At 34.3% G+C, this 25,168-nt stretch overlaps 1 protein-coding gene across 4 annotated transcripts in view; it reads left to right on the plus strand.

Moving 5' to 3' along the window:
• The window catches only part of fyco1a (FYVE and coiled-coil domain autophagy adaptor 1a), an 89,366-nt gene that overhangs the window by 18,267 nt on the left and 45,931 nt on the right, over positions 1 to 25,168 (plus strand). For all 4 annotated transcript variants that reach the window (XM_073939341.1, XM_068216950.2, XM_009297090.5 and 1 more), the window contains exons 4-10: positions 2,017 to 2,142; positions 8,662 to 8,768; positions 13,504 to 13,647; positions 14,501 to 14,594; positions 16,254 to 18,731; positions 21,718 to 21,810; positions 24,862 to 24,980. In XM_073939341.1, coding sequence (XP_073795442.1) covers positions 2,017 to 2,142; positions 8,662 to 8,768; positions 13,504 to 13,647; positions 14,501 to 14,594; positions 16,254 to 18,731; positions 21,718 to 21,810; positions 24,862 to 24,980 — 3,161 coding nt within the window. The remainder of the gene's footprint in view (positions 1 to 2,016; positions 2,143 to 8,661; positions 8,769 to 13,503; positions 13,648 to 14,500; positions 14,595 to 16,253; positions 18,732 to 21,717; positions 21,811 to 24,861; positions 24,981 to 25,168) is intronic.

Consider the following 25,168-nt stretch of genomic DNA (forward strand, 5'->3'; position numbering starts at 1 on the left):
TGCCATGATTTGGGTATTTTAACTAATGTTTGGTCATCACAGAGCCGGTGGGAGACTTGCAGAGCTTCTGAGAGAGGCCTTATGGTTAAATGAGACACTAGATAGGGACGATCGCTTTGCTCATGTCACAGCGGTTCAAAACACTGGACATACAAACGTTGCAACAAAGAAATCATCACTCGCACGAGTCGCGCCAATAAACTGTATAAACAGAAGTCGCACCACATCTGTATGTATTATAGCTGCTCTATTTAGCTGCTTTATGTATAACCCGGTGCACACATGTATCTTACTCTGCTTGTAAACTCAAACAAATGCTTGATCAGTTCATGAGATCGGTCAGATCAGCAAGTACCGATTGAGTCATTAAATGGGATTATCGGCCAGTATTATACCGATCTACGACAGATCGATCGGAGCATCCCAAACTTTCATAGTAGGAAAAACAAATACTATAGAAGGCAGTGGTTACAGGCTTCCAGGTGAAAGTTAAGGGAGAGTAAATGATGACAGAATTTTAGTTTTGGATAAACTATCCCTTAAAAAAAAAAAAATACTAAACTCAAATAATTGTGCAAAAGTGTCCAAAATTTACACCTGCGTTTTGTTCAATAATCAGATCATGTCATTTCGTGTTGAAATTAAATTTTTATTATAGAAAAGTAATTAAGATGTTTTTCTATTAAAAGAAACCCACCAAGGCTGCTTTTATTTGGTCAAAACATTGTAAAAATTGCAATATAGTGAAATATTACAGTTTTAAACATTATAATTTATGTTAAGCTGAATTTTCAGCATCATTACTTCAGTCTTTAGAGTCACATGATCTTTTAGACTTCAATCTAATATGCTGATTTTTCAGCTCAGCAAACTTTATTTCATGTTTTTTTTTATTTTTCATATTTTATTTTATATTTTCATATTTCATTTTGGCAATGAATTATTTCATATTCATATAAAAAATGTGGGCTAAGTAATAAATACATACCTTTTTTCATTCATTTTTTTAAAATTGAGACATTAAATTGATCCACATTGACAGCAAATACATTTACAATGTTACAAAATTTTGGAACTTCATGCTGGAAAAAAGTGACTGTTTTCACAAAATACAGCTAAAAAAGCAGCTAAAACCAAATTCAGCTTCAACACTGTTGATAATAAAAGCCGTTATTAATACTCAAGCTATAATTATTGAGCACTAATGAGTAATCTCAGTTTTACATCAGAAATAAACCCCTTCAAAGTACATTTACGTCTTAATAATATTTCACAATTGGTTTAAACTGCTCTAATTATTGTCAGGTAAATTCAACCTTGAAAAGCTTAAAAAGCAAAAAATAAATAAATAATAATAATAATAATAATTCTGCACACTTAAAGTGCACTCACACAATGCTATCCGAACCGTGCCCAGGCCCGTTTCCCGGATCATTTGAGAAGTGTGAGTGCTCTGAATCGGGCTTAGGCACTGTTCAGTCGGCCGGCATGGCCCAGTTGGAAGAGATGTGCCAGAGTGTTCATTTGCTTTTTAAAAACATTTCACAATCACCTTTTACTACTATTGTCAGGTACATTTTATTACTATAAACCTTTATAGTAAAAACCTCTTTAAACCTCTTTAAAAAAAAAAAAACACTCATTCCATTCATTTTGGTATTATAATGGTCCCGTGCTTTATTATTTGTTCACTTTAACATGCCATGACATGCATTTAGCCACTTCTCTGAAAATCTTCGCTCTGATTAAAGCCAAACACAAGTGAACACAGGGGATGCATGTTAATATCAGGTGTAAATGACAAATATCTCGGCTGAGCACTTGAGATCTGATCACCCGAGATGAAGGTTAATACCAGGTGTGAAGCAGGCCATACGGATACACTCAAAGGCCCTTCTGCAACTAGATGAGCTCCCACATGTCCCTAAAAAACTTGAAACTTTTCCATTTACTCTTCATCAGGTCTGATTGTTAGACATTTCTCTGAAGGGTTGTGTTATCGTTTGTCTTGCTTAGTTCGACCAAAAGGAGAAAACAACATTTCTGGGCTCCAGAAAAGACTACTGGGATTACTTCAGCGACTGCCTGGCCAAAATCAAAGGAGCAAATGATGGAATTCGCTTCGTTAAATCAATTTCAGAGGTAAACATCTTTATTTTATTCGTTTTTGGTGTTGTTTTAAACATTTAGAACTTTTGCACTGTGCAAAGGTTTTAGGCCAACAATAAATCTGTTGTTTTTACTGATGGTATAATGGATATATGTGACCTTTTACTACGAAACCAGTCATATGTTTAAATATTTTTGTCATTTTTTTTTTAAATTGAGATGTGTACAGGGTGAATAAATGATCTTTGAGTTGAGGTATAGTTTGTTAGGACAGGAGTTAGGTTAGAGGTTAAATTAGTTTGGTTTCATTTTTTAAGACAATGTTGGAGAGAGGCTGTTTGTCCTGGTTTGAGTTGTTAACAACAGGGCTCGAAATTGCGACCATTTTGGTCGCATATGCGCCCGAAAATTAATCTATGCGACCTCATAATATATTTGGGCGCATTAGTGCGACTGCAGATAATGGTTGTAGTGCGACCTGTTTTGATTTTTTGTAAAAACGTGCTGAATCGCTCTTCCCTGCCGCTATATTGGTTCATATTAGCTGTCATTCACTCAAGGTATTCCGCTGTCAGATGACAGGGAAGGAGCTTTTATGACCACAGGAAATGCAAACGGCAGAAGAGTAAAAACTTAAAGCACACAGGTTTGCAAACCCCACCTAAAATTGAGGTGCAGATGAAAGCGATCATGACACGTCACGTGGTGAATAATAATCCACCAGCTGAGATCAATCGAGTACGCGCTTCATGGAGAAGGCGCCCGAATATCCATGCGTTGCATTCACTGCGTGTTCAGCACAAATGTCCGCTAAAAGTCAAATCTAATACCATCGCCAAAGAAGCTTGCCTTTACTAAGTTTACACTGAAACTGCGTCTCATAACAAACAGCGGTATTCCGCCGGTGGTCATCGCAAGAATCTTGCGCTGCCTGCTCATAAATTGGGTCGGCTGACTCGCCAGCTTTTCCACTAACACAGAAAAATGAAGATCATCTCAGACTGAATCTTTAAATAGACACAAACTGAAACCAAAACTTTTGAGTGATAGAAGTGAGACTTTACTTTCTTTCTTTTGTCTATTCTTTTTTGAGGTGTATATTATTTTTTTATTTATTTACTGATGACTGCTTTGCAGCTTTCATCATTGAATTGAATGATTTATTATAATCTTTTGTTTGTTTTGTAGCAGAAATATTATTTATTAAATTGACATGCATATAAATACAGCAGTACAAAATAAATATTTCTTACTGCAATGCTTCATTTTTGTTTGATGCAAACTATACAATTATTTTTTATAAAGTAACAGACTTTTTATAGCAGATAACCTACATTCATGCACATTCAAGGCAGCATCATAATGAGAAATGTAATTCATTTTTACTATTATTGTCATTTTCATCATCATTAATATTCTATAATTATTAGACATTAATTTTGGAATTATTGCACACAAATATCAATGTCTTCGCAGCATTAGTTAGATAGTTGTTTCTGGTTTTTGTCAGTCGAAACACTATTGATGTTGTTTTAAAATACAATAAATCCCTTAAAAAGCAATTTGCAGCTGTGCTCATTCATTTTTGGTGGGTGCTCCTAAATTTTTTCTGGTGCTCCTAAATTTATTTTGGTGCTCCTAAATATTTGAAGTTGGGAGCACCGGTGTTACCAAGTAAAAAAGTTAATTTCGAGCCCTGAACAATATTGTCAGAATTGATGGAATTTTGAATGTTGAAAAGTACAGACAGGTTTTAATCCATTACTCTGTTCCTTCTGGAAAGGACTTCAGCGGTGATAGTTTTCATTTTCAGCATGATCTGTAAATTGCAGTGTAATCCTATTTGGAGAAGGAAAACGGCTGATGAAAAACACACAGTCATGAAATGGCCTCCATAGTATCCAGACCTAAATATTATTGAGGCTGTATGGGATCACCTCGACAGAAAAAAATATAAGACACTGTAAACCTAAAGATGAACTCTGAAAAGGGCTAAAAGAGGCCCGGTCTTACACTGCACATTATTTCAGAAAATGTTAGAACAATTAGAACAAAACCAAGGGAAGCCACATTAAACAGACACCTGCTTGAAGAGGAAATGTTGAGCTATTGTTGTTTTTTGTACATATTTCCTACATTTTCTGTTTGTTTTTATTAAAGAAACTAATTGATTATGTATTGTGCAAAAAGGCCAGAAAAGCTGGTATAGTGCTTAGGACTTTAACTTTAGCACAGTACTAATATTTATTTATTTATTTATTTATTTATTTATTTATTTATTTATTTATAACAATTAGTTTAGTACACCAAATTAAAACAATTAAATGTTTTCTTTTTGACCTTTTAATCTCAAATTAATCGAAATACTGCATTGGCTATTTGTACTTTTTAGTAGATTTTTTGATTTAGCATTAGCTAAATTTTTGCAAGATCATAAGTGTCAGTTATTGCAGGTAAAAACATTTATTGTTAGTTCATTTTAGCTCAGGTCAGTTAAATTAATATCAACATATACAACTTATGATTTATTATATTAACAATAACTAAGAATAATAGAAGTTTTAGAAGTTTTGTTCTTTGTTTGTACACTAATGTAGTTTTAATATGATTCAGACCAAATGTATTTATTTATTAATAATATTTTATTTTATTTTATTTTTGTTTTTAAAATTCTAATTTATTTTATTTTAAAACTTTTTTGTTTAAATTTGTTACCAACTTTATAAATAAACAATATTGAATTCAATTTTATTTTATTTTTTATTTAAATATTGTTATTTTATTCTATTTTATTTTATTATATTTGTTTTACTTTAATATTTTATTTAGTTTTAAAACTTTTTAAAAATTTGTTACTAAATTTATAACTAAATAAACAATACTTAATTTTATTCAATTATTTTTTATTTTATTTTATTTATATTTGTTTTATATTATTTTACTTTAAAACATTTTTGGTTAAATTTGATACCAAATTTATAAGTAAATAAACAATATTTAATTCAATTTCATTTAATTAAATTTTTTTATTCATTAATTTATTTTTATTTCATTCTATTTAATTTAATTATATTATTTATTTATTTATTTTTATTTTATTCTATTTTATTTATATGTATTTTATTAATTTATTTAATTATTTTATATTAAAGATTTTTTGTTTAAATTGGTTACCAACCTTATAAATAAATAAATAAACAATGTTTAATTTAATTACATTTTATGTTTATTTATTTAAATGTTATTTTATTATTTTTATTTTATTTTATGTATATTTTATTTATTTATTTATTTATTTATTTAGTTTTAAAACTTTTGTTTAAATTTCTTCATAAATAAATAAACAATGTTTCATGTAATTCAATGTAATTATTTATTTGTTTATTTTTAATTTATTCTGTTTTTATTTATATTTATTTTATTCTATTTTATTTGTCATCAAATTTATAAATGAATAAACAATATTTAATTAATGTAATTAATACATTTTTAATAATTTAATTTAATTCTATTTAAATAAATTTTATTTATATAAATTTTATTCTATTTTATTTATTTATTTTGTTTTATTTAAATTTTTTATTCATTTTATTTAATTTTTTTATTTGAGTTTTTAATTTAATTACATTTTTTTCTATTTTATTTTAATAGTTAACTACCCCTTTTTTATTTTATGTATTGTATTAAACTTCTCTTACCAAACATTCCTGTAGACACGCTACTTTTTATTTAAAACAAACCTCATTATCGGCTTTGTAAAGTTCCGTTTTCTTACTGAAATACAACAAAGTTTAATTATACTATTGAATTCATTCTTCCTTATGCTGGCCTAATGCACTGATCTAAATGCCATCCTTCTTTTTAAATACACCACTTCTGCATGTCTGCTGTCTGATAATGTCATCAGCTAGATTGGTTTGTATTGTCTTAACTACACACAGCTTCCTCCTGCTCTGCTGCGGTTGGTTTCAGTGGCAGAGATGCTACATTTTGGGATTTGATGTTATAATTGGTGATTTATTCAGCTTTAGGCAACTTACTGGTTGTTGGATGTTCCGTGTTGTTATTGTAATCATTGGTGTTATGCAGCAGATGCTCCTCCAGTTGCATCCCAGTACTGGGAAACACCCATACACTCTCACAATCACAAACTTATACACTACAGCCAATTTAGTTAAATACATAAACACTGTCAATCGAAAAGTGTTAGTAGTATATAAAAGTCCTTGGAACCACTAAAAACATCTTAGCAACACTTTATTTTCTTTACATAACTTCACAGTGAACAGAAAACATGATAATTATTACAAACATTGAATATAAAACAGCTCATTTTATGCCCAACGCAGTTTATGAAGAGCAGCGCAAATTACGTTACAAGCTAGCGCAGCCATAGATGTCAATGTGTGTGTGTGTGTGTGTGTGTGTGTGTGTGTGTGTGTGTGTGTGTGTGTGTGTGTGTGTGTGTGTGTGTGTGTGTGTGTGTGTGTGTGTGTGTGTGTGTGTGTGTGTGTGTGTGTGTGTGTGTGTGTGTGTGTGTGTGTGTGTGTGTGTGTGTGTGTGTGTGTGTGTGTGTGTGTGTGTGTGTGTGTGTGTGTGTGTGTGTGTGTGTGTGTGTGTGTGTGTGTGTGTGTGTGTGTTTGTAATCTACTTACAGCACAGGTGCAAAAATAGGTGAAAGCATGCTTTTTTTGGGTGATAAAATATGGGAAAGACACCAGTAAATTGACTACTGCAAACCTTTGAAAGTCACTCTGCTTGATTTATTCTACTTTTGAATTATTCTCACCCCATCTGATTGGAAAACACGTACAATTGGAAATTATAAGTTCTGCTGCAGACATTTTTTTAGTGTTTTAAAATATGTAATAGTGCTGGGAAAACATTAATTTTAATCTATAATTAAAGTTTGTTTTGACATAATTTATGTGTGTGAACTGTCTGTGTACACATATTATTTATATGTGCATATACACATGTATATTTGAGAAAATGTTTATATATATTTAGATATAAGGTATATATGTATATTGTAGAAAATATATATGTTTATATTTCTGTGTAACAAAATAGTTTTGTATAGCTTTATTATATAATGTAGTTTTGTAATATAATTTAAACATTGTGTTTATTTGTTTAAATCTGTTAGGAAATTTATGGTAATTGATTAATTAATTTATTCATTTATATATTTATTTGTTTTTTTATATATTTTTTTATTTTTATTTTTTAATTTAATTTACTGTATTTTTAATTTAATCTATTTTATTTTAATTTAATTTATTTAAATTTGAGTTATTTTAATTAAATTTATCAATTTATAATGAGTGTGTGTGGATGTTTTTTAATTGTAGCTGGAAGTGCATAAAAAATGCTGGATAAGTTGGCAGTTTATTCCGCTGTGTGAACCCAGATTAATAAAGGGACTAAGCAAAAAAAAAAAAGAATAATTTAATTTAATTTAATTTAGTTTAGTTTAATTTATTAATATTTTAACTTTATTTTTAATTTAGTTTAATTTAATTTATTTTGATTTAATTTATTTTATTTTAATTTAATAAAAAAAAAAAAAATTCCGGCTTAGTCCCTTTATTAATCTGGAGTTGAAATGAACAGTGAAATGAACCACCAACTTATCCAGAATATGCTTTATGCAGCGGATGCTTATTCACACACATACACTATGGACAATTTAGTTTACAGCTATTAATTTAATTTAATTTAATTTAATTTATTATTTATTAATATTTTTATCTTTATTTGTAATTTATTTTAATTTGATTTATTTTGATTTCATTTATTTTATTTTAATTTAAATAAATTTTTTTTTCTGGCTTAGTCCCTTTATTAATCTGGAGTTGACATAGTGAAATGAATCACCAACTTATCCAGAATATGCTTTATGCAGCGGATGCTTATTCACACACATACACTATGGACAATTTAGTTTACAGCTATTAATTTAATTTAATTTCATTTTAAATTTTATTTTATTTCATTTATTATTTATTCATATTTTTATCTTTATTTTTAATTTATTTTAATTTGATTTATTTTGATTGAATTTATTTTATTTTATTCTGGCTTAGTCCCTTTATTATTCTGGAGTTGACAGTGAAATGAACCACCAATTTATCCTGCATATGCTTTATGCAGCGAATGCTTATTCACACACATACACACATAAATGTCTGTGTTATTGGTTACCTTCTTCTTTTTTTAATATTGTGTTGTGTTGTGGTAGTTCTCATCTCAATACTTTCCTGTAGACATGCAACTTTTATTTAAAACAAACCCTCTAAAACGTCTTGGTTTTGTAAAGCTCCATTTTCTCACTAATATGCTACAGGGTTTAATTCTAATATTGATTCTATTATTCTTTATACAATATATGCTGGTGTGATCCATTAATTTGCATACAAAACTATGTCAAGCGAACAGACATGTGGTCACAATTCAATTTAAAAACAGCCTTGCATCATAATGCAGGGGTTGGCAACACAGTTGATGTTTTCATTCATATTTAAAGCTTTGTTTTGTTGTGTGTCTCAGCTGAAGACGTCTCTGGGCAAGGGCAGAGCATTTATCCGTTACTCTCTGGTGCATCAGCGGCTGGCAGACACACTCCAGCAGTGCCTCATGAACTCCAGAGTCACCAGGTACCACAATTCACTGACAACTCACCTGTCATGCTGAGCATCTTTCCTCACAAACACTCCATTTACCTTTCAGATCTTTAAACTCTTCTTTTACGTGACACATCTGACATTGAAATGTTGTCCTGTGGGTATTATTAATATTATGTTATTTTGGGTATTTTTTCCTGCAGATGTACAGTATGTAAACATTTGCACATGTAAAATGGATTTCATATACAGTAAATATGTTTACAGTGCATTTTAAATACATATACAGACATAGTGTTGGACATATACATATATTGTCGGTACATTTCAATTATGTGCAGGCCAATTTAAAGGTTCAGGACACCCTGGAGAACTTTTTTTTTATATTAACAGATTTGTGTGTGTTGAGCATCAGTTAAGACAATGTTAGCACCTGTCAGCTTTAATTGTGGGGAAAACTGGATACTTTTGAGCTTTTATAAGCTAATTTCAGCTTCCGGGTTTTAAATGATTTTTGGGGTGGGATCAAAATCGGCGACGTAGCGCAGTACTGCAAGTGCAATGATGACGCGTCGGTTTCTCATTATTATTCATAGCGGAGTTTTCTTATCCTATGAGAAGAGCCGGCTGCTTAATTATTCATGAGACCTGCCAGAGTCAAGCCCGAGCTGTGAGACACGTCTCGGACCCACGGCACGGGCACACAATATTTAACCGTTCATGAAGGCTCATATGCGTTTGTTTCCATGATCCACGGGGTTTGTTGCATGTTTTCCCCCGCGATCTTGTCAGGGCCGATCATACAGCAAAGCTGTGTGTGTGCTGCTAGCATTTTTGTCGGGAGAGCAGCACGAGAATTAGAGAATGGCGGACGCTGTCTTTTATCAGTAGTTCGTTTACATTCAGACACATCACTGTGCTGCTGTGTTTGCCTAAATCCTCCAGATTACCAGCAGGGCTAATGGTTAAAATAGGCAGGTCAGGAGTCCTGCTGCACTGAGTCTGCTGGATACCGGGATTGAGGGAGAAGTCCTCATTTATAGGGTTTACATGAACACACTTATCTTTATAATGATATAAATTGTGGTTATGTGTATATGAAATTACGAATAACAAATGTAGCAGGGCATTAAATCACTGTTCATTTCTTTGCATTTTAACTTTGTAAACTATAAACTCATGCGTCTCCTCACGGTTTGTCTCATTTTGTGAGCTAGCTACGTTCGCTCACGTTCTCCCCTGCTGGCCACACCCACTCCTGCCCGATGCTCGCGGAGCTCCACACCTATTAATCATGCATCTTTTGAAAAAATTCTGAAGTAGACTTTAACCGAAAGTGGGGGGTGTCATGGCCCTTTAAGTTTACCCTTTTTAATACTGCTGTTGAATCACAATTCGAGAGCAATATCTGATTTTTATTAGTTTATTTTTGATCAATCATTACTTTTTTGACTTTCAAGAAATTTCTGTGACCACTGCACTTTTGTTTTTTAAACCAACAGCCATTTTCAACATCTGTTTAATAATATGTGTACAGCACAGCTTTTTAAAGCACTTTAGTTAGAATTTTCAAATATGCAATCTTTGGGAAAGATATTTATATTATTGTATTAAATACTATACACTACCTGACAAAAGTCTTATCATCGATCCCAGTTGTAAGAGCAACAAATAATAACTTGACTTCTAGTTTATCATCACAAATACTGCAGAAGAACTACTGGAACCTGCATGGAGCCAAGATTCTGTGAGAAATCAGTCAAGTTTGGTGTAGGAAAAATCATGGTTTGGGGTTACATTCAGTATGGGGGTGTGCGAGAGATCTGCAGAGTGGATGACAACATCAACAGCCTGAGGTATCAAGACATTTGTGCTGCCCATTACATTACAAATCACAGGAGAGGGCAAATTCTTCAGCAGGATAGCGCTCCTTATACTTCAGCCTCCACATCAAAGTTCCTGAAAGCAAAGAAGGTCAAGGTGCTCCAAGATTGTCCAGCCCAGTCACCAGGCATGAACATTATTGAGCATGTCTGGAGTAAGATGAAGGAGGAGGCATTGAAGATGAACCAAAAGTATCTTGATGGACTCTGGGAGTCCTGCAAGAACGCTTTCTTTGCCATTCCAGATGACTTTATTAATCAGTGATTTGAGTCATTGCAGAGATGTATGGATGCATGGAAGCTCATGATGGAGTCAGACACAATATTCATTCTGTTTCCACTGCAGCATGACTTTATATTCTATACTGGACATTATTTCTGTTAAGTGACAAAACTTTTGTCGAAGCAAAGTCAGACCTTACTGTCCTAATGAAATAATAAAAAAATCAAGGCATGATCATATTTTATTTTAGTCAAATAATCGTATTCTAGAGGCCATTGCCTTTCATATAAGCCACTTCTGACTCCAAGTGATCACTAGAAGTCAAGATGTTATTTGTTGTTTTTTAAAACTGAGAGACTTTCGTCAGGTTGTTGTTGTGTGTGTGTTTGTGTATATATATATTTAACCTAGTTAAGCTTAGTTAAGCCTTTGGCTCTTTTATTAGTTTTTTTTTTTTTTTGCACTTTAGGTTAAGTAATAGTAACCTAAAAAATAACTACTGTTATCATTTTAAAGACAAAAAATAGTTATTAGAAACTTGATATTCGAATTTATATGTATAAAATGTGCTGAAAAAACCTCTTTGTTAAAAAGCATAAAGTACTTTATACAGTAAAAACAAATGAACTTAAAAATACAAACATTACTGACAAAACAAATACATGTGTATATGGGAATTCCGTTCAGTCTTACTGAGACGGTCTAAAGTCATTTTATTTATCATTTTAGTTTAATAGTAAATTTACTCATTTGAAAATAACTTATTTATACCTGTCCAACATTTAGCAACCATGTGCGTGTAAAATAAATAAATGTTTGTGCACCATTTTGGTGATTATGACATTTTTTTTCCAACCAAATATAGGTCGGGTCATCAGTGTGGAGCATAAAAACATGTGTAAAATGATTTACCATCTAACCCAAAAAAGGCAAAAATCTGTTGGTTTGCTGGCATTTCCGCATGTTCTAGTTACCATACTATCACAGAGCTTAATTCAGCAGAAGCAGTACCGAGACCAATTCCCACACAGAGTTTTACTTCTTTAAATTAGCTTCCCTGTTTTAAGAAAACAATATTATATTTATTCTAGGTTAACGGGAGCGTACTGTACCCATTTATGTAAGGTTAATGCTGGCTTCCTTATTTTTGATACAATTTTATGAATTGTCAGGCAGTGCAATGTTTCGGCCTCATTCACTATGCTCTGACTGCATTAATACAGATTCAGAGTTTCTCTCAACACTAAAGTTTGCATTTACTCTTCATGAAACCTTTAGATAAGGCTGCGGTTTCTATGCTTTTACTCTACAGTTAAAAAGGAGCTGTGCTGGTAGTGCGGAAATATGTTCTGTGGTACATTGATGTGTGAATTTAGGGACATGCATAAAATATGGCTTACACACACACACACACACACACACACACACACAAAACAACAGCACCAAAGAGCTTTCATACTTTTCTGTTGTATAAAATTGAAGTCAGAATTATTCGCCCTCCTGTGAATATTTTTTTTATTTTATTTTTTAATATTTCCCAAATTATGTTTAACAGAGCAAGGGAATTTTCACAGTATGTCTGATAATACTTTTTCTTCTGGAGAAAGTCTTGTTTGTTTAATTTCAGCTAGAATAAAAGCAGTTATATATATATATATATATATATATATATATATATATATATATATATATATATATATATATATATATATATATATATATATATATATATATATATATATTTTTTTTTTTTTTTAAACCATTTTAAGGTCAAAATTATTAGCTCCTTAAGCAATATCTATTTTGATAGTCTACAGAACAGACCATCCTTTTACAATGATTTGCCTGATCACCGTAACTTGCCTAATTAACCTAGTAAAGCTTTTAAATGTCACTTTAAGCTGAATACTAGTGTCTTGAACAATATCTAGTCAAATATTATGTTCTGTCATCATGGCAAAGATAAAAGAAATCAGTTATTAGAAATTACTTATCAAATCAGTTTAAAAAGTTGTATAAATATGTATTATTAAAGGAATATAATGTTGAAGGTGATTTTTTTTTTGGGGTCTATGTTACAAAATGTAAAGGTACAAATGGATTTAAACATATAATATGTCAAAGATGCCAAAAGGATAAAATATGTCTCATGTAAAAAAAAGAGATGAGGGAACGAAGAAATAGGTTTCAGTAAAAGACGATTGAAGTATGTGGTAATGGGGTGGGAAAATAATAAGCTTTTGCTTCATCCCACTCCATTTCGACCATGTTGAATTGTATTTTTTATTTTATTTTTTTTTGTTATTTGATATTTTATGTATATTTTTAATCGAAATTAAATAAATCAAATCAAAATCAAAATCCAAAAAAAAAAAAAAAAAACGATTAGGTTTAGAAATGTCTTGAAGAAAATCTTCTCTCTGTTAATCAGAAATTGGGTAAAAAAGGTCTTGTAATTTTGACATCAACTGCTAAAGGTTGTTGTGAGTATAATGTTAGTCAAAAATTCATCATTTTATTTTCAAATTCACTGCAAGTACGAACCCACCTAGAAACCTCTTGCATACTTTTTCAAACCCAATATGATTTAAAAGCAACAGCATGTTAAACAGTTTTCGCAAAGTCACATGATGTTTATTTACTGGTGTCTTTCTGATTGTAGTGACTGGTATAATCCGAGGAGTCCGTTTCTCAAACCCCATCTCAGCGTGGACATCATTAGTTATCTCTACGAGCTCAATGATGTCCAGTTTGATGTGGCATCCAGAGGTCATGACCTTGACGCAGAATGGCCCACTTTTGCCAGGTAAGAGCCTACGCAGACCATTTTATTAGCAGAGTTTCACTTTTAAACCAGTCCAATCACACAAGGAAACAAATCTATTTTCATATTGTCAGAAAAGTGGCTAGTTCATGGAACTTCATATGATTTTAGTTTGTATGAAAAATGTGCGGTTTCTAAAAGGTGGTATGTGTCTAAACCGCACAATATCTGTTAAAACAAAATCACATAATTTTTTTATGTCCATGCTGGAATTTATTTAGTAAATGCTTTTCCATTGTAGTCTATGCAGATTTTTGTATTAGATATAAAGTTTACCCTGGTCAATATATGCACGCCTTGGCATTTCACTTTTTATGCGATATTTCAGAATTTCAATAAAAACAGGTGCATGGAAACAGAACTAAGGAGACACATATTCATTACTTATATATTTTGCAGTTAAGTCTTCATTTTAGAGGTCGCCACAGTGGAATGAACTGCCAACTAATCCAGCATATGTTTTACGCAGCTGATGCCCTTCCAGTACTAAGAAACACCCATACACACTCATTGACACTATACACTACGGCCAATTTAGTTTATGTAATTCAACTATATCGCATGTGTTTGGACCCATGCCAACACAGGGAGAACATGCAAACTCCACACAGAAATGCCAACTGGCCTAGCCAGAACTCAAACTAGTGACCCTCTTGCTGTGAGGCGAGTCAGGCGACAGTGCTAACCACTGAGTCACCATGCCGCCCTGACACATAATTCTGCTAATTTATGGTCTTTGTCTCGTTTATTTTTTGTACTTTATTTAGAGCAGAATGGGTTTGATATGAAGCTGATTGATGTTCAGTTAAGTTTAATTGAGTGAAATATCTTACAGGAGGACATTAGGAATGACTAGCTCTCCCAGTCACTTGTGGAAAGCACCGAGTCGTAGTTCCAGCATCAACAGTCTGGCCAGCACATACTCACAGGTACCCACACACCGGTAGAAAGAGCCTCTTGCTTTTGCCTTATAACTATTGTATGTAAATTGTTATAACGTTGTGCATATGTATGTATTTATTTATTTATTTATTTATTTATTTATTTATTTATTTATATATTCAATTAATTAATTCATTCATTCATTCATTTATTTTAATGTCAATCCTACCATGGACAGGTTTTAAGAATTAGCAAGTCTGCTAAAACACTTAAACAAATGCATTTGGTTTGTCCAGTGTAATTGTCATTTTATAAATAAACAATAAATAAGTAAAATAAATGTATTGTTCACCCCAAAATAAAAATGTACTCTCTATTTAAATACTCTGAAGTGCTTTACAAAAAGTTTGAGTTTCTTTTTTCTGCTTATTTGAAGATTTAGAAGATGTTTTGAAGAATGTTAGAAATCTGTAACTACTTTTTTTGTTTGTGACTGAAGTTTAGTGAAATTATGACAGAATTTTCAATTTTGGGTGAACTAAGTAAAGTTCCTAGATATAATATTATATATTATCATTTTAAAAAGTTGCATTTTATAGTGTTAAATATATATCATGTATTATATTATATAATGTAATGCATCACTATTTACAGTTAAAGTCAACATTATTCGCCCTCCTGTGAATTTGTTTTCTTTTTTTAAATATTTCCCTAAGGATGTTTAATCTCTTTAAAGCCAAGGTGTTTTTTTTACATGCATTTTTTTTCTCTCTTTGCAATTTGGGCTTATTGGAACCTAATTAGAATAAAAATCTAAGTATCATCTTTTGATATGATGTACTTTTAGAGAAAAATGATGTCCATATATTTGGACTCGTGGTCCGAATTTACATAAAACACTTTTTCCTGACTGTTTTTAATGCATATTTAACATAGATTTTTGATCAGACTATCAGAGAGTAAAAACAAATTTTTTTGCCCATTTTGGACAGCTAAAAATAGGATTTGGGACATTTCATTTGCTGCAAAACAGTTTCAGGATGACACTATATGTCTGTAACAAAATAATAAAAAAAATTAAGTATTTTAAATAGCCACTTAAGAGCTAAAATGTGCTGTCCACGTATGTGGCCACTCGATCCCTAGGATGTTATTAGAGCAAGGAAATTTTCACAGTATGTTTGATAATTTTTTTTGTTGTGGAGAAAGCCTTATTTGTTTTATTTCGGCTAGAATAAAAGCAGTTTTTAATTTTTTTAAGGCCATGTTAAGGTGGGAATTATTAGCTCTCTTAAGCAATATTTTTTGGATTGTCTACAGAATAAATCATTGTTTTACAATGACTTACCTAGTCACCCTAACCTGCCCAATTAACCTAGTTAAACCTTTAAATGCCTCTTTAAGCTGAATACTGCTATTTTGAAAAATGTCTAGTATAATATGATGAAAACTAATATTTAGAAGTGTGTTGAAGAAATCTTCTTTCCCTTACACAGAAATTGGGGAGAATATACAGAGGGGGCTAATAATTCAGGAGGGCTAATAATTCTAACTGTAAATACTATAGCTGTAAATACTAGAGTTTGTATTATTGTTTTATATCCAGCAGATGGCAGTGTTTGTCTCAAATTTGCTCAGATTCAACTTGAAGCAATTAATTTTTTTTCTGATTATCAACTCAATTTGTTTCTCTCCAAACCTTACAGCAGCACCATGAGTTCCCTGGGAGTCCAGACTTTGGACCTGGGCTTTTATCAGATATGTCTATGCAAAACTCCAGCATACTGAATGATACCTCAATGAGTGCTATAGACGAACTCCGTCTGGAGCTTGACCAGTCTGAATTAAAGCAAAGAGAGCTTATTGACCGGATTCAGCAGTTAGGTGATGAGGGGAGTGAACTGCGTGGAGTTGTTGTGGAACTGCAAAGGCAGCTAGATGTTTCTTTAGCGGCCCAAGGTAACCATCAGGAGCTACAACGTAACCTGGAGGTCTTAATTGAGAGCGAACATGCACTCTCCCGTGAGGTGGAGGTCTTAAGAGATCGAGAAACCAGGAGGGAGGTTTCCCATAAAGACCTTCAGGACATGCTGGCAGCAGCGGAGCGTAAAAACGAGGAGCTGATGACAAGGCTAGATGGAGTATTGGATGAGAAAGGTCAAAGGGCGGCCAGTGATTTCAACTCAGCCCAGAAGATTCACGAGCTTTTGAATGAATTAAAAGAGGCTGAGAAGAAGAGGATGGATGCTCTGGCTGAAGGAGAAGAGAAGAGGAGGCATGCTGAACATCTTGCCGAGGAAGTCAAAGTGAAAGATGAAGCTCTCAAAGAGGCTGAGGTGAAAATGGCAGCTTGGATGGAGAAGGGTGAACAACTGCAAACCAGGGCGGTGGAGCAGCGTAATTTCATGGAGAAACTTCAAGGTGCACTTGCAGTAAGAGAGAAAGAGACCAGCAACCTGCAGAGGCAACTACGAGATCTTCAGAACTCTCTGGAGAACATGGAAAAGCAGGCCAATGTGGAGAAGAAGAGGATGCAAGATGATAAAGAAGAGCTTGAGATGAAAATGAATGGTCTAGAGGGGCTGTTACAATCACTTCGGACACAGTTAAAGGTTAAAGAATCTGATCTTCTCTCCAGTACCAAGAGAGTTCATTTCCTGGAGAGGGAATCAGAGAAGCTTAGGAGCGAGAATCAGAAGTTGGAGTATGAGTTGGAGAACAGCACCAAAAAGGAGGCCAAGAAGATTGATGAATACAAGGATAGCTGCGCCAAGCTTATTGAGCAAAACACTAAGCTTCTGCAGACGGTGAATAAGAATGAAGAGAGCAAGAAAGAGTTGCTTGAAAACAAATCATCCTTGGAGAGCGAGTTGGCGGGATTGAGGGCCTCAGAGAAGCAGTTACGAGCTCAAATCGATGATGCCAAAGTGACTGTGGATGAACGAGAGCAGCGGCTGAGAGAGGAGAACAGAAATCTGGATGAGAGTCTGCAGAAGGCCAACATGCAGCTGGAGGAATCCGAGAGCTCAATTCGGCAAAAGGAGCAGGAGAACAAGGACCTCATGGAGGTTCAGGTCACTCTTAAATCAGCTCTCGCAGCCATGCAGAAAGAGATACGTGACATAAACAACCAGATCGGTGAACTTGAGAAGAATCTTGGAGTTGCGAGGTGTAACGAAGCAAATCTGAACGCGCAGCTTAAAGATAAGGCCACCCAGCTGGAAGATCGAGAGAAGCTCTGTGAGGAGCTCCAGGGAAGAGTGGAAGAACTGGAAAGTCGGCAGAGGGATTTGGAAGTGGAGAAGACAAAAGCAGAAAGAGCCTTTGTTAAACAAACAGAGATGATTCAGAGTCTTGAAGCACAGAGAAACCTGGCAGAGAAGACACAACTTGAAAAAAGCACATGTCAAGCTAAAGAAACTAAAGAGATGGCCTTAAAATTGACTCTTCTAGAAGATCAACTGGGATTGAGTGCGAAGGAAGTTTCTAAGCTACAAGAGGAAGTGGTTAATCTCAGGGCTAAACTTCACAGTGCTGTGGAGGAGAAGGACAAGACGCAAGCAAAGCTTGAGGTCACCGAAGCTTCCTGTGCTGAACTGCGGATCTTGACTGAGCACTTGAAGAAGCAGGCCGAGGAGCAGAATCGGCTGCATGTGAGCGAGCTGCTGCAGTCTAGTGAACATGTTGATAAATTAACTTCGCAGCTGAACCAGGAGACCTCAGCGCATGAGAAAACCACTGCAGCACTTGCTTCCGCTAAAGAGGATCTAGTGGCTCTCAAGGCCCAGAATGAGCGGATGGTCCTGGAGAATGCGGAAACCAGAGAGAGTCTCCACCGGGTCAACACTGAAATGGCAGAGTTGGGAATGACTATTTGCAAGCTCACCGCCGAGCGGGAAGAGGCCCGGGAACGTTGGGCCGCTGAAGCTGTACGCATCCAAGAACTTCAGCAGCACGGAGTGAAGGAGACAGAGCGACTCAATGCCAGCTTGGTGGCTCTGCATCAAGAAAACTCCAGTCTGCAGGAAGAGCTCCAGCAAACAGACAAACTGTCAGAAACCATGCTGGAGCTAAAGCAGCTGCTGGACAAAACTGAGGGCGAACGGGACGCTGCACGGGAAGAGATCACCGCTGTGAAATTCCAGATGAGCACAGAGAGCATGTCTCTCAAGCACCAAATGAAGGTAAAACTGTCTTCAAATCATCACTATCATTATTAGTTTAAATCCTGTCAAATGCTCTCTCTGCATTCGTGTCACGACAGAGTTACAATAATTACAAGATGACAACTCTAATCTGTACAAGCTCGCGGAAATCATTTGTTTCTATGGCAACACTTGTGTGATGACAAAATGCATCAAATTTATTACAGATTTCTTTCTTTTATATGTGCTTTATTCATATTAAAGTACTAATGATAAAAGTAAGAGAGATTTGACAAACATATGTAACATATATTATCAAAGCCTTTTTGGTTATATTTTCAGATGTCACAGAAGTTCAGCGAGAGAAATGGTAATAGTTTGACTTCAGCTATGTGAATGTGTTATATAAGTCTGGTACTCATAATTACTGTAATTCTAAAGTGACACAAATTTTCAGTAGACTGTAGTTCTGTTTTATCTGGTTTACTTTTGAAACCCAAGGATATTTATACATATATGTTGTTTAATTATACAGAATGTTTTTTTTTTTTAATAGTGTATGTGTGAAGTACAGGGCAGTTTGACCCCCTTATTAATGCTTTTAGGCGTCTGCCATTTATATAATGCAAAAAGGTTTACTCTTATCTGCATCTTATATAATAATAATAAGTTAGTATAACATACATTTCTTTGTACATACACCCCTATATAATGGTTTGTATCGTGCACAGTAGGGATGTGCAAAAATATTTAGTTGTTGATCAAAAGGTGTGTTTTTGTTTTTATAAAATACGTGTTTGGATATACGTGAAGTCTATAAGTATAGTTAGACATAGTTTGTGTTTTAATAGATGCACACATGGAAGTTAAACAGTAAAAGAGGAAGAGTGATCTTTCATTATCATATATTTATTGATGTTATGATGCAAACTTGTCACTGTTTGACGAAATGTACAGAAAAATAGGAGAATGGCATGTCTGTTGGGAAAAATAAATAAATATATATGTATGTGTGTGTTTGTGTGTGTATATATATATATATATATATTTATATATATATATATATATATATATATATATATATATATATATATATATATATATATATACACACACATACATGCATACATACATACATACACATACATACATACACACACACATATATATATATATATATATATATATATATATATATATATATATACATATATACATACATACATACATATATATATATAACTATAGCATATGTACTACACAAGCTTTATAGGAACTACTGTATACTCTCATTTTGGTGTAATAGTCAAGAAATTCTGCTTTCTGGGGACAGCGACATATGTAACTGAAGGTACGTCTGCTTACAGTTCTTGTTTTTGCAAATCCCCCAAAGGCTGCTGCGTACGCTTTGATCTCAAATTTCTCTCGCGCGTCCTCTTCTTTCGTAACTCCAGCAGAGTGTACAGTATACACTTTAGCCGACCAGCCCAGCTTGCCACTGATAGAACCACCCATTTCCTTTCCTAAACCCAACCGATAGTGTTTTCAAAAGTAATATATAAAAAAAAAATTGAAATGTTATTTCACCACATTTTCAACATGTCGTTTATTTAAATATATATTTATTTTGCTTTTGTTTTATTTGGTTTCTGGAACTGTTCTTTGATGGACTCAAACCTTGTTGTTGTGGTCAACTTCGCTCCGCATCCCAAGTCCACTGACGTATGCAGCGAGCTGCTCGGCAAACTGGTAACAGTGGAAAAGCCGTCCATATGGAGGATAGCAGTCAGTGGTAGCACTAAAACAAACAAAAGCCGTGGGAGGCGTCATACAGCTGCGTATAATTCATTTTAAAGCCAAAATGCTGCCAGACGTACCTCCGGTTACATAATTCGTGCTCTCCAGAAATGTAGACAGGGCTACGTATTAACAATGTGCCTATTTTGAACATTTCATACAAAATGGCTTTAAAGTGCTTTACATAAACAAAAACAAAAGAAACATTAAACACAACTGGTAACAGCAGATAATCCGTCCATATGGAGGAAAGTGGTCGGCGGTAGCGCAAAAAGGAATAGAAGCTGTCGGAGGCCTCACACAGCTACATAACGTTCATTTTAAAGCCAAAAGGCTGCCAGACGTACCTCCGGTTACATAATTCGACCTCTCCAGAAATGTAGACTGGGCTACGTATACACAATGAGCCTGTTTTGCACATTTCATACACAATGGCAATTTAAAGTGCTTTACATAAACAAAAACAAAAGAAACATTAAATACACCTGTTAACAGTGGAAAAGCCGTCCATATGGAGGAAAGCGGTCAGCGGTAGCGCTAAAAGGAACAGAAGCTGTCGGAGGCGTCATATAGCTGCATAGCGTTCATTTTAAAGCCAAAATGCTGCCAGACTTACTTCCGGTTACATAATTCCTGCTCTCCAAAGATGTAGACAGGGCTACATATTAACAATATGCCTGTGTTGCACATTTCATACACCATGGCAATTTAAAGTGCTTTACATAAACAAAAACAAAAGAACCATTAAATACAAGTATAACAAATAAAAGAATAAAAATGGTTCAAAATGTTAAAACAGGGCTTACTGTACTGTAAAAGAAAGGACTTAGTGTGATCTTGAATAAAATGAGCAACTCCTTTTTAAAAGTTTTTTTTTTTTTTTTTAAGAAATGCTAATGGTCTAATGTGATTTAATTTATTATGCTATGCTAAGCTAAAAATGACCCTCTCAGAAGAAATCAGCTGAATGGATTCGAAAACAATTTTAAAAAGTTTATGTTATATATTTAAAATAATTATTAATTTTTTTTAAACTAGAACTCCTTTTGTTCAGACGCAAATTTACTTATTTTTTGTAATTTTTCAATAAAAGGCTAATAGTCTAATTCAATTTGATTGATTATGGTAAGCTAAACTAAAAGTGACCCTGCCAGAACAAGAATTCAGTTGAATAGATTACAAAATGCTTCAAGTATTTTATAATTATTTGTTATTTTTTCTCATCTAGAGTCTTCAAGAAGAGATTGACGGTTTGAAAGATCAGCTAGACACAGAGAGGAAGAAGAAATCAGAGCTGGAGGCCAAATTATCCGAACTAGAGGTATGTCAATGTTTCAAGCCAGGTGTACCTGTAAGAGAGCACCGACTAACAGCATGGCTCCTAATACATTCATTCCTATGATCTACATGATCATCAGATTATATTTGCATACCAGCATGTTAGTCTTTATTATTCATCTCTGTTGGCTGATACCGTGGATATTAGTAGGTGATGAATGTCTGATCTTTTGCATCTCCCTTTGTTCTCGTTCATTGGCGACCCGGTGTGCAAGACAGTGGAGTAGATGACAAGAGATTGGGGTTAATTGTTAGACAGTGATGAATAATTTGCTTCTCATTAAGTCCTATAATTAGGAACAGCGCATACTGTTTCCTGCAGATATTTGTCAATTAGAATGTAAGTGCCGCTGTAATTATTTTCCATAATAATGCTCTACCGGTTTAGGAGGTTTTTGTAACAATAAACGTTTGCTGCTGTTGTTTTTTTTCCTTATTGAGGTAAAATATTTGCAGTTCATTTTAAGTGGCAAGTACAGAGATGGTGTGTTTTTGTAAATATCATGGTGTACTATGGTACTTTGGTAGTAAAATGCATGTTTGCTTTTGAGAACAACATAATTGTACCATGAAACCATGTAGTACTATAGTAGAGCTGTAATTGGGCTATAAAGGTTAGGCCCGATAGGGCTTGGGCCCGAGCCCGTCAGAATTTGGCCTGAGCCCGACAAGTATGTTTTGATTGACAGCTTTTTAAAAGCTCAAACCCGTTTGCAGCCCGACATTATTCAAACGTGGTCATGCACACAGCTCTCTTGCCTTTTTTCAAAAATGGGTTGTTTATATGCGTTTTAATTTAATTTGTTCATAACAGATGTAGGCTACAGGCCTCTTGGATGCTGGAACAAAAAATAAAATTAGTCCTCTGTAACATCGTAACATCTCAGCACTCTAAATAGGCCCATGTATATACACTTAGCTATTAAATTGGCCAACACACCAATAAAAATTTGTCTTTCTAAACAAATTAAATTAAAATACATTCTAAATTATGACGGGTATTTGGCAATAACGAAATTAAGATAAAGGCTCTGCGGGATTTGTTTCGCCACTTCTCTTCACAGTCTGGCATTAAGGCGACAGTGAAGCTGAATATTAAAAGAATAATGCCAATATTAGCCTGTATACTCTGACTACATTATGATTTTATGGTTTGAATAATATTTAGTTATAATTTAAAAATCCCTTACTCACCAAAATAAGGCTACGTGTTTTTGTGGAGGAACACTGTTGAATCCACTGTAGATGGCTTTAGCGCGATGCTGGGCTCACCAAACATCCATTTAATTTTCCATGACAGCAGTTTCAATGTAGCAAGTGACCTCGTCATCTTCCCATTGCTGTTTAGCGCTCTATCAAAATACACAGTGTATGAGCGACCCCCGAAATACCTTGGAGGCTAGGATGACTGTTCTTTTTGAACTGGTGACTGGCCTGACCCAAGTCAAAATTCACTCTTTTTGACTTCTCTGTCATCATTTGTTTTGGATTTTAATGTTGTAGCAAACAATTTGATTACTTTCTTGCGCTAATGGAAATGCACCACATGACTGTTTATTTAGTGCACAAATCTGAGCCCGAAATTAAACCCGAACCAACTAGAACCCGTCGGGTCCGGTCAATTTCTGGCAGAGATCTTTAGCTCTATACTATAGTACTGTGTCCAAATTAGATTTAACTATATTTATAGCCATGATGTAAGTATTATATTATATTATATTATATTATATTATATTATATTATATTATATTATATTATATTATATTATATTATATTATATTATATTATATTATATTATATTTTAAAATATGTTTAGAGACTGATGAAGTGTTTCAGGTTAAATTTTGTCCCCTTTTTGCTGCAAACAAGTCTTAAGGTGGGCAACAGTGCGGTTTCTTTGTTGTCACGTTTTGCATTTCAAATTGTACCACACATTCTCTATTGGAGACAGGTCGGGACTGCAGGCAGGCCAGTCAAGTACCTGCATCCTCTTTCTCTGCAACCAGGACTTTGTAATTTGTGCAGATTGTTATTTTGCTTTGTCTTGTTGAAATATGCATGAGCGTCCGTGGAAAAGAAGGCATTAATGGTGCCATCACAGATGTGCAAGTTACCTTTGCTAAGGGCACTGACACAAGCCAATACCATGACAGACCCTGGCTTTTGCATTTGTTGCTGGAAACAGTCTGGACGATCCTTTTCTTTGGTCCGGAGCGCACAGAGGTAATTTCACCCAGTACTGATTTATCTGACCACAGTACACGTACACGTGTGTGATGGTCCATCCCAGATACCTCCGATGTCATAGAAGTCAACGGCGCTTCTGGACATCGTTAACATAGGGCTTCCTTTTGGCACAGAAGTTTTCACTGGCATTTGTGGATGTAACTATCTATTGTGGTACTTGACAAAGGTTTGCAAAAATAGTCTTGAGCCCATGTGGTGATATCGCTTATAGATGAATGAGGAATCTTGATGCAGTGCCACCTGAGGGACCGGAGATAACAGTTGTTCAGCTTAGGCTTGCTCCTAAAGGACTAGACCTTTCTTGAGTGCTGCTTTTGTATTAAATCATACAGATGTGGCTACTGAGAATGCACCTGAATGAACATTACCATATGCTGTGCTGCAGTACTGCGTAGCACAGCACAAAATGGTCTAACACAAAGACATGACCAGCAGGGGTTAGTTATGTAACATAGTGAACAAACTGAACTGATATACTGTAGCAGCCAGAGAATGTGAGCGGAGCTGAGCGGTGGGATGCTGGTCATGCGCTCCACTTAGTCACTAACCGCACAAAGCAATCGCTCAGTTAACCCTCGCCGGTAAACCAATAGCGCTCAGATCCTGCTCTAGCATACAATTTCTCTAGTAGTCCCAACCTTTACTGATTTGGGTTTGTAAAATAAATGAGACTTTTAAAAAAGTAAAAAAAAAAAAAAACTGTACACTCTGCAGTGTATATAAATGTTTGATGTTCGCATGTCTAGATTGTGTTCACTTATTCATCTGTTTGTTTCTGCTTTTATAGGGAGCGAATGTGGAATACTCTCGTCTGATTGAGGAGAAGGACTCGCACATTACTTACTGTGAGACTTTGCTGCGTGAGAGCGAGTCTGAGACACAGCAACTGCAGGAAAGAGCATCAAGGTGAGCTTTCCAAAACACAATGAAAGCGCAGCTCAGAAAATGCATCTGCATCTATAAAAGCCATCTCTAATGGATTTACAAATGGATCTTCATAGGGATTTCCTAGACCAGAGATTCAGTTTAAGTAATTATTAGTGAAGTTATATTTGTATGCATTATTATTAACTGTTTTTGTTTATCCCTCTCTC

This window comes from Danio rerio, chromosome 23 (genome assembly GCF_049306965.1).
Source record: "Danio rerio strain Tuebingen ecotype United States chromosome 23, GRCz12tu, whole genome shotgun sequence".
Classification (NCBI taxonomy): Eukaryota; Metazoa; Chordata; class Actinopteri; order Cypriniformes; family Danionidae; genus Danio; species Danio rerio.